Source organism: Alosa pseudoharengus, unplaced genomic scaffold (genome assembly GCF_046254945.1).
Source record: "Alosa pseudoharengus isolate Yale_2024_CS ecotype anadromous, Long Island Sound unplaced genomic scaffold, YU_APseudo_1.1 YU_APseudo_1.1_scf_15, whole genome shotgun sequence".
Classification (NCBI taxonomy): Eukaryota; Metazoa; Chordata; class Actinopteri; order Clupeiformes; family Clupeidae; genus Alosa; species Alosa pseudoharengus.
Genome location: NW_027468620.1, coordinates 14,817,728 through 14,827,727, shown reverse-complemented (window position 1 = coordinate 14,827,727; position 10,000 = coordinate 14,817,728). Strand labels below are relative to the sequence as shown.

Here is a 10,000-nt window from a genome sequence, read left to right as displayed (position 1 = left end):
GTCTTTTAGTTTGTAAAGTGGTTATGCGGTTGACTGTAATTGCTGAAGGAGATGGTTGATTGATAAACAAAATTACTTTTAATGTTTCCTGAAGCGTTTTGTCTCATTCCAACACCCAAATTTTAACTCTGGGTGGGAAGGGAAGAGGAGCGTGCAGCTGTTCCTCTTACTCATTTCACCTCATTTGTTCTCTCTCTCTTTCTCCCTCCCTCCCTCCCTCCCTTCTTCCCTCAATTTCTTTTTCTGTTTCTGTTCCAGATCCTCACATCAAGGTCTGTGGAAAGAGAGACGATGTGAATGAGGCGAAAGAGAGAATCATGTCAGTCCTCGACACCAAGGTCAGTGAAAGAAAGCAAACCTGCGGTTACCACGGTTACCGTCTGTATTGCAACCTCGCCATGTCTGCACTCCCATCATGGAATTCTTCTTCTTCTTCTTCTTCTTCTGTAGTCATTTGTCATAATTCTTCTCTTCTTATTCACATCTTTGGCTTTCCTCTCCGGTCTTTATAATTCCCTTTTACTTGTCAGAGAACAACTTTCTGTGTGACTCAGTGGTTGTGAGCTAGACATCTAAAAGTCTCCATTAGGTTATGCCTCCACATGACTCACCTGCACTAATCTATTAGTGTTAAAGTGTCTCCTCTGTGTCATGGGCCAACCTGTCCTCTGTTGCTTGCCTACACTGATGTATTTTTTGTGGAGTGGGATAGAAGGAATTAATTGGATATGACTGTGGATTTGCTGTTCTGGAGTTCGGTTCCACGTCAACCGAGGCTAATGGTGAGGCCGAGGGTGCCACGGTGGCGCCGTCCATGCCAGCGAGTCTGGTGTGCATTTAGCGAGCATCTCTGTCTGGCTTCAGCATGGCATTTTGGTGTTCATGGGATGAGACGCTGCGGATTTGACAAAATCCTGGAGATATTTCATCATAATCTAATGGGTCTCATGAAGTAGTAAAAGTATGTAAATGTGGACATGTAAAAGTGGGTCAAAATACGTCCTTGAACAGCCAGCCATACAGTTCCTTTCTCACAGAGGTGGTGGTGGCGTAGTAGTTAAGGAGCTGGGCTAGCATGTAGTAGCCTGAAAAGTTGTGGGTTCCACCGTTGTGTCCTTAAACAAGGCACTTAACCCCAAGTTGCTCCAGGGACATTGGCCCTTGTAATATATGTCAAGAGTCTGCTAAACGAATAAATGTCACTCTCTGTCTTGTTTTTGTCTGTTCCAGTGTCGTGTGACAAAGTTCTTTGACCTCTTAATATCTCACCTTTGACCCCTCCAGAGTAACCGGGTTACCCTGAAGATGGACGTGTCCCACACTGAGCACTCTCATGTCATCGGGAAGGGCGGCAACAACATTAAGAAGGTGATGGAGGAGACGGGCTGCCACATCCACTTCCCCGACTCCAACCGCAACAACCAGGCCGAGAAGAGCAACCAGGTAGGACAGAGTCCTAAATCACCGATGGTTCCTGTAGCTCTCATTCTTTACTCTTCATTACCTCGTTATCACGAGTTGGGCTACCGACGATATCAACCATTGCCAGCAAAACAGAAACAGGGTCGATGCTTACTGTGCACAGAAAACAAACTAGATCGGGGAATTGTTTCAGGGGGAGAAACCACCTCTAGCACCAAACCTTTCTCCCTAAGGGCTCGTCCACACGGAGACGCTTTTTGGGTTAAATGCAGAGGTTTTGCTTCGTCTTGGCCGAGCGTCCAAACGAATCCTGTAAATGCACTGCCCGAAACCGCACTTTTTTGAAACCTGATCCCAGAGTGGAAAAATCTGAAACCGTAGCCCTTTTGAATTCGTTTGGACAGCGAAACCGCACATCCTACTTGCGTATCGATAATGTGATCGACACACCTCAGCTGCCCTGGATGCCTAACAATACTAGTTTTCATACATGACATTACCTACGATTACACTCCGTAGGATAAATATCACAACTGGTGCTGCGCAGTGCCGATAGCTTATGACTTGGTGGACTGAACACTGTTTTTCCCGGTGTTTTTTTATGAATTCTAGCTACTGTCAGTGACGCGAGAGAACTTAAGTTATTAGGGAAGTGCAGTGTAAGTTTACATTAATTTGTGCGTAGTGCCGGTGTCATTAATTTATTTTAAATGTCTTACAACATAAATAAATGCATTCATAGTGAAGTCAGATATGAGAATACAAAGACGCTTAAAACTCATGTTAAGCCTATAGATGCGCACTAAATGCGAAGGCACAATTTGATGCAACCAAAAGTATTGACTGTTACTAACAAAGGTATTATAGCAATATTATAAATGTGGCGACGGAATAGCCTAGAACTTGGGTACGCCTAGCCTTTGCACTTGCGGTGATAACCAAAACTTATGTGAATCGCGGACTATCCTACAACCAAAGAAAGTAAAGGAGATTATTTTTACCTGCGTTAGCCAAATAAAGGACGGGACTTCACCCTTCACACCCTAGTTTTACAGTTGACTACAGTTGACAGTTCACTTTAAATCCACACAAACAATTCTGGTTTCCTTGCACTAGCCAGTTTTGTAGCCTACTCTGTCTGTTGTATGGCCTACACAGCGCGCAAGCTTTGGTCAGTTTCTGTAACAAACAGTGCCACCTATAGGCCTGGGATATGAAGTAACGTGTTGAGTCGTGTTGAGATGGATCCGTTTGGACGCAAATATTCTTGATACGGTTCCAGGGAAGACGGAGGAAAAAAAGGTCAGTTTGGTACGTGTGGACTAGGCCTAAATCTCTCCCTCCAAATCAGATCACATGACCCCTTAATACCCACACACCTGTAACCAGCTGCGGGGCAGACCAGGTCACGCCCACCCATTCGCCAGGTCCTTCTCCTGGTGGCATGTTAATATCAGTATCTGACCTTAACCACTATCTGACCTCGTAACACTCGTAGAGAACACTTGACCTGACGTGACTTGACCTCATAGAGTACTTGTTTAAGTTGTTCCAACTATGACTCAAAGGAAAAGCACATACATTTATCACTGTAGCTGAGATCTGATAGGCTGAAGATAGAATACAGACGGTTACACTGGTATTGCCCATTTAGTGTGCAAAATAAAGTAAGTTGAATTATTTGGTATGTTCCCTGGTGCCTTGGTTGATGTGAACATCTATTTGCGTGGGCCAGCTTTGGGGGTTTTGGCTCCTGGCTCGCTCTAAGTGTCTCTTAGATAGCACTTTAGTCAGGAGTAGCTGTTGAAGAGCTCCAAAAGGAGATGACAGTAGAGAATTCCTGCTCATCACAAACAACTGGCCCTCCATGCATACACACACAATTCTGTGAACAACACCAGATGGAAAGCCAGGACTTTTTGGTACCAGCTGGTCCCAGCCACTTCGAGTTGTTCAGCCCAAAAGTGCTGATGAAAATTGGTGTGCGTGTGTGTGTGTGTGTGTGTGTGTGTGTGTGTGTGTGTTGCGCCATAGTGTGGTCAAAAGGATTATTCTGAGATGTGGTGATGAAAGAGTTGAATCAGAGGTATGAAGAGGAGAGGAACACTGCCTATGCTGTGTCATCACCTCGTCTCAGGTTTAATGAGGACAGTTTGTTTTTGAATGCACCAGTTTGTGCCCATGGAAATTTAGCTGTAGGAGTCGTAAACATACAAGGGTGTTTGGGTTGAAGTTTTAACCCTTTAGCCGGTACAACGGGAATGTTGGAAATTTAATGTTCTAAAGAATATATGGGTTCATTCAGAGACTTATAGATAGATCTCTCTCTAGGGCTCTCCCCTGCTGAAGGGAATAGCTTTTAAGAAAGAACCGGTAGTTAATGCAGTGTATTGTTTCATCCTGAATAAAGAGTGTGTAACTGGTTTGCATTTGTAATAATTGCACTATATATAATGTACTATTTTTACAAATTGAATTTCAGCATATTTAATGTATGAATTGTGTTGGCGTATTTCAGATGGGAAAAGTGTAACTCACACTCAGAAGGTATGTATGTGAAAGTGTGTGTTGGCTGGACGTTCACCTACACTGATTAATTCTCCTGAAAATATATCCCGAAAGCGGACCGCTTGAGTCAACAGAGTAATCACTGCAGATTTATGCTGTGTAAATCCAAATGCAGATTTGTGCTACTGGTATTTTCCTAGAGCTTTATCAGTGAATTAATCCTCTCATTCTATCTCTTCCTGTCGTTCTCTCTATCTGCCCATCTGTAGGTGTCCATAGCAGGCCAGCCCGCAGGAGTTGAGGCTGCCAGGGCCAAAATAAGGGTAAGCTTACCTGGAGCGGCGTTACTACAGGCAGGAGCCAGCTCCTCTGTTTCCCCTGAGCATGGCAGTGAGAAGTCAAGGAAACCACCTGCCTCTAGTCTCCTCCTATTCTCGCACTCGTCTCAGAGTCTTATGAAGAAGAAAAAATAAAGGGTGCTTTTTGGTTCATCCTCAGACAGAAAAGCTGAAAGGTTCCACCTTGAGTGTGGAACAGAAGATTCTGCCCAGAAGATTCTGAACAGAGGCCTTTATCGGGAAGCTTAACGGCTGAAGCTGGCCGCTGTAGAAGTTTTCGCCAAACTCCTTGCTGGATAGTAATGCTTTCAGCAAGTTTAAAAAAACAATGTCCGTGTGACTGGAGTGAATGGCTTCTCTGCTCTCTCACACATAATTTAACACCACGTAGAGCTCACCGCGACCACTGCACTGACTCATGTATGTGCACCAGGCCAAATAACACAGAGTCAGTGTTTACACAATTAGCTTTTTATTTCTCTTTTATAGCTCTTTCTCATTGCTTTCAATATATCAGCACCATCAGCGCAAAAGAGGTGGGGTTGATTTTTTAATGTTGTTTTAATAGTACTATTTCCACATTTCCGGAATGTAGAAATGAGTGGCAGAAGTAGTGTGTGTGTGTGAGAGAGAGGGAGACACATGGTACAATTAAACTTAGCACTTCAGGGTTCATACCGAACTATTTTAAAAGGCCTGAATTGGTTGTTTAAGATGCTTTTAAAAGTACCTTTATTTCTTTTTTTTAAAGTGAATCTTTTGCTAGAACTGCTTCATTTTATGATTTTCTCTTTAATTAACTCTCCAGTCTCTCCAAAGGAACATTCAGATATTAGTCTTCATTTTGAATTAATCTTAAACAACTCCTATCTGTCCGTAGTGTGCAAGTACATTCAGTAATGCTATGCAGACCATTGCAGGCCTTTACTATGAATTAACAACAGGTGAATTGAAGGCTGTCACACTCAATGAGCATTTGTGTTCTGTTCAGCACAGGTTTTCCATTAGCCGTCAACAGACCATGCGGTTCTGAGGCTCTGCTGTTGTTGTCTCTGTCCCCTTACATAATCATCCATTGCATCAGCTGTCAGATGTCAGTTTGTACTCTTGCCTCTGAATCTCCATGCCATCTGACATCAAGTGTTTTGCTCCGTGTGTGTGTGTGTGTGTGTGTGTGTGTGTGTGTGTGTGTGTGTGTGTGTGTGTGTGTGTGGGTGGATCGGTAGTGCGCATGCGTGTAGCTCGAACATTGTTCTGAGAATGTGTGTTCTGGCTTTTTGTCAGACTTGGTGTTTGTGTTTTTGTGTGAGACGTTGGAGCCGCTCTTCATCAGGGGGTTTACTGCGGAACGTTGGGGTCCTCTGTCTTGGCGCAGTAAATCTACTGTGTGTGTGTGTGTGTGTGTGTGTGTGTGTGTGTGTGTGTGTGTGTGTGTGTGTGTGTGTGTGTGTGTGTGTGTGTGTGTGTGTGTGTGTGTGTGTGTGTGTGTGTGTGTGTGTGTGTGTGTGTGTGTGTGTGTGTGTGTGTGTGTGTGTGTGTGTGTGTGTGTATTTGGTGTGAGAGGGTGTGGACCATTTTCTTCATCAGATTCGGTATAGGTCGGCCCTTGTTTTGGTTTCAGTGACATCAGAATTCATTACGCTCTGTTACTTACTTACTATTCATTACTTTTTCTGCATGCTCATATCTAGAAGAAGATGTGTGCGTGTGAGTGTGTGTGTGTGAGTGTGCATGAGCGTGCGTGTGTGTATGTGTCTGAGTGTTTTGCCGGCATGTCTGCTCCGGGATGCATCTGAGCTCTGTGTGACTGTGCAGGCTCTGTAACCCTGAGCCATGCTGTGCTGCCAGGCCCATGGGAACAGAGCTCAGCTCTCCTCCTTCAGTGCACACCCAGGCCACAGAACCCACCACAGCCCCATCACCTACAGCCACACGCAGTAACTGCCCACCAGCTACAGGGTCTGCTGCCCCACTCTCTCCCCCTGATGCCTGGGTAACGCCCAGGTGGGGCTGGCTGGCCGAACCAGGAGGAATGAGGTGGTCGTTTGATTGTTTTTTCCCCCCTCCTTTTTTAGTATATAAGTGTATATATACTCTTTTGATCCCGTGAGGGAAATGGTCTCTGCATTTATCCCAATCTGTGAATTAGTGAAACACACTCAGCACACAGTGAACACACCAAACTTCCCCCTTTCTTGAAGTGAATTCCTTCCCGTGACCACTGGCATATAACTCAGACTGTGTCCAGCTGAGAGCCTCAGACTCTCCCTTCCCCTCTGCGTTTCTCCGCTCTTCAGGGTGGAAATATGTAACTGGATGAGTGTTTGTGTTGGTCATCCGGGCTCTCAATTCCCGAGGCTGACAAGGCTGATAAGTATGAGTATACTCTTTTGATCCCGTGAGGAAAATTTGGTCTCTGCATTTATCCCAATCCGTGAATTAGTGAAACACACTCAGCACACAGTGAACACTCAGTGAGGTGAAGCACACACTAATCCCGGCGCAGTGAGCTGCCTGGAATAACAGCGGCGCTCGGGGAGCAGTGAGGGGTTAGGTGCCTTGCTCAGGCACTTCAGCCGTGCCTACTGGTCGGGGTTCGAACCGGTAACCCTCCGGTTACAAGTCCGAAGCGCTAACCAGTAGGCCACGGCTGGCCAAAAAGATGATGTTTGCTGATGATGTCTTTGGACTGACTGCTTTGCCACAAGGGAACTACCCATGTTGTTTTTACAGTGTGCGGTCTTTCAGTGATGGGTTTTTACTGAACTCTGTTTGCCAGGTTCACCTGTCATTTTGCAAACTGGTGAGCAGTCAAACCAAAGACAATGATTTTATGGGAAGAGGTCATTGAAATTCTACTTTCGGTGCTACAAGGTCATGCCTAGAAGTAGATAGTACAAGCCACTAAAAGACTAGTGTTTTAGGTAAGAAATAGTACCGAGGTATTAGTCTGCTTTTCAATGACATTTTAAACCACTTGGAACCAAATTTAAACCACTATCAATTGTTAAAAGGATTTTTTAAAGTTGGCTTTAAAACTTTTTAAAGCCTTTTTAACACAAAAAAGAGAATTCCTGAAATTAAATGAATTCTGCTTTAAACCCCTTTTTAACACAAAAGAATTCCTGAAATTAAATGAATTCTGCTTTAAACCTCAACAGTTAAAAAATCATCTTGTTATTGTTTTGGTGAGGCCTCAGTGACCACACTTGCAGACTTCTAGGAAACTTCTGCCAATATCGTACTGACAAACGAAAAGCTACCATTACTGTTCACAAACATACTTTTGAAAATCTTTATTTTCTAAACTAGAAAATAGAGTACTACACTTATTTGTTTAAATCATCTGAAAAGAATGATCCTTGTTCTTGCTTTGTCCAAAATACACTGTGAAAATCCTCAGGGAAAACGAAGCATCAGAGAGAGTTCAGGATAGAATTGCAGTACAATCATGGTAAACCACAATGATCAGGGTTTTTCTGTTTTAATATGACAGAATCTGCTCTTTCTAAGTAAGTCCCAGTGTAAGTTCCGTAGTTCCTTTCGTGTCCCTGCTGTCTTACTTGAAGGAGAATGAGGTAATAGGCAAAGGGATTTTCCATAATAACTGAGGCTTACTGGTAATGTCTCATGCATATTTGCTAATTTAGAAGATTAAGCACCCATATGTTCTAGTCTCCGTAGACAGAGTCCCAGGGATCAGCAGATTCCAGCACATGGCTGTGAATCTGTTCGTTTAATTAACAAGCTGTGTTAAGCAGGTCACTTTGAGTTAGCCCCTAAGGAGGTTTGCGCTCGGTGTTTAAAGCGTGTGTCAGAAATAGGGGAAGGAAGTTCCACACATGCACTTGCGCATCACACCTCCTTAATCCGTTCATGATGGGCGTCTGTCCTCTTTGAGACTCTTCTGTGTGATTGTCATTTAAACCACATATTTGTTCAATGGCAGAATGTTACAAGCTTTTGGTTATAAGAACATTTAAGATAAGAATATTTTTAAGAATATTTAAACATTTTCCCCCTTTTTCTCGCTCACACACTCTCACATACAGACTTGAATTTCTCCTTTGGGATCAATAAAGTATCTATCTATCTATCTATCTATCTATCTAGACATATACACACACACACACACACACACACACACACACACACACACACACAGGGCGACACAGCGTTCTCTTACTCATACACCCCATACACAGTCTGTGCCTTCCCTTCTATTTTCTTGCTTTTGCTGTATTAAGGAAACTTGATCTAAATGTTAGCTGTGTGAACATATGGGACTGATCACTGAGCATTTTTGTCTGGTAATTTATACTGTTTGTAGTTCTCAGTCAACCAAGAGCCTTGGCACCTCGCCTGTATTTTTGTGTGTGTGTGTGTGTGTGTGTGTGTGTAAGAAGCCAAGGAGTTCAGAGGCCATTTGTGTATTTGTTTTTGTTTTTGTTATTGTTACCTTTTTAAGCAAAGTGGTTAGCCGAAGTGGTTAGCAAGTCAGCAAGTCAGTCTCCCCCACCCACCCACCACAGCCCTCTTGAGGCCATTGTTGTGAATGGCCCCAGTAATGAATGGTGATTGATAAGTTGGTTTCACCTGGCCTGCTACTCTGCACCAGGTGCTTATGAATATTTATGAGTCTGCCAGTGGACCATGTCAAAATTATGTGTGTGTGTGTGGATCTGCTTGTGTGTGTGTGTGTGCGTGAGTGTGTTTGAGTGTGTGTGTGTGTGCGTGGTGTGTGTGTGTGTGTGTGTGTGTGTGTGTGTGTGTGTGTGTGTGTGTGTGGTGTGTGTGAATGGTGGTTTAATGAAATCTGATTAGGTGTTGGATGTACTACCTGTACTGAATGTGGTTCCAGTGAATGGTTGGTACAGCTGTGTATAGGTGAGCAGAGATGGTGGCCAAGAGCTGCCTCTCCCTTCCAGACTGCTGGGAACATTTAGTCCCATTTCCAGCACGGGAGCAACCCAAGACCTCAATGATGGATTGTGCTGCCCTCTCTCTACTACTCAAGGCTCTCTCATAAAGGGTCATCATTCTAAAGGGTTGAAATGGGTCTTTCTTCCTTTCTTTTCTTTTCTGTCCTTTCTTCCTTTCTTTTCTGTCCTTTCTGTCCTTACTTTTCTATTTTGGTTTCTGGTTGACTCTTCTCTTCCTCTCTCTTTTTTTTCTCTATCCCTCCGTCTCTACTGCAGGAGCTGCTTCCTCTGGTGCTGATGTTTGAGCTGCCTGCGCTGGTGCAGGCCGACCCCAGCTCCCCCGCGGTGCAGCACCTCTGTCAGACCTACAGCTTCACCGTCTCCTTCAAGCCCCCCTCGCGCCTCTACGGGGCCACCGGGGTGGTGCGCGGCTCCCAGAACAATGCCTCTGCTGTGCAGGTGAGCCACGGGCCCGGCAGTGTGAACGAATCCATGGAGAGCTTAAGCACACCTGGGTTGTGTGTATGAGAACATACAAAAAAATGTGTAATAAATGAAACAAAAAGGACACACACACACACACACACACACACACACACACACACACACAGCAAGAGTGTGACACATGCACACACATAAGAAAAATACACACAAACACACACAATAAACCGCATGAAAAGTCACACATAAAAAATAGGCATCCATAATACAGTACACACAAAACACACACTCTCAAAACACATGGCCTTTGTCTCACGTATAATACACATATAGCCAGTTATAATACACATATACAGTAGACAGAAATGC

The 10,000-nt window shown here is 44.2% G+C and overlaps 1 protein-coding gene across 1 annotated transcript in view; it reads left to right on the top strand.

The window, feature by feature from the left end:
• The window catches only part of bicc1a (BicC family RNA binding protein 1a), a 52,589-nt gene that overhangs the window by 26,363 nt on the left and 16,226 nt on the right, over window positions 1–10,000 (top strand). Inside the window, exons 4-7 of the mRNA XM_076285686.1 lie at window positions 259–338; window positions 1,285–1,443; window positions 4,200–4,253; window positions 9,467–9,649. Coding sequence (XP_076141801.1) covers window positions 259–338; window positions 1,285–1,443; window positions 4,200–4,253; window positions 9,467–9,649 — 476 coding nt within the window. The remainder of the gene's footprint in view (window positions 1–258; window positions 339–1,284; window positions 1,444–4,199; window positions 4,254–9,466; window positions 9,650–10,000) is intronic.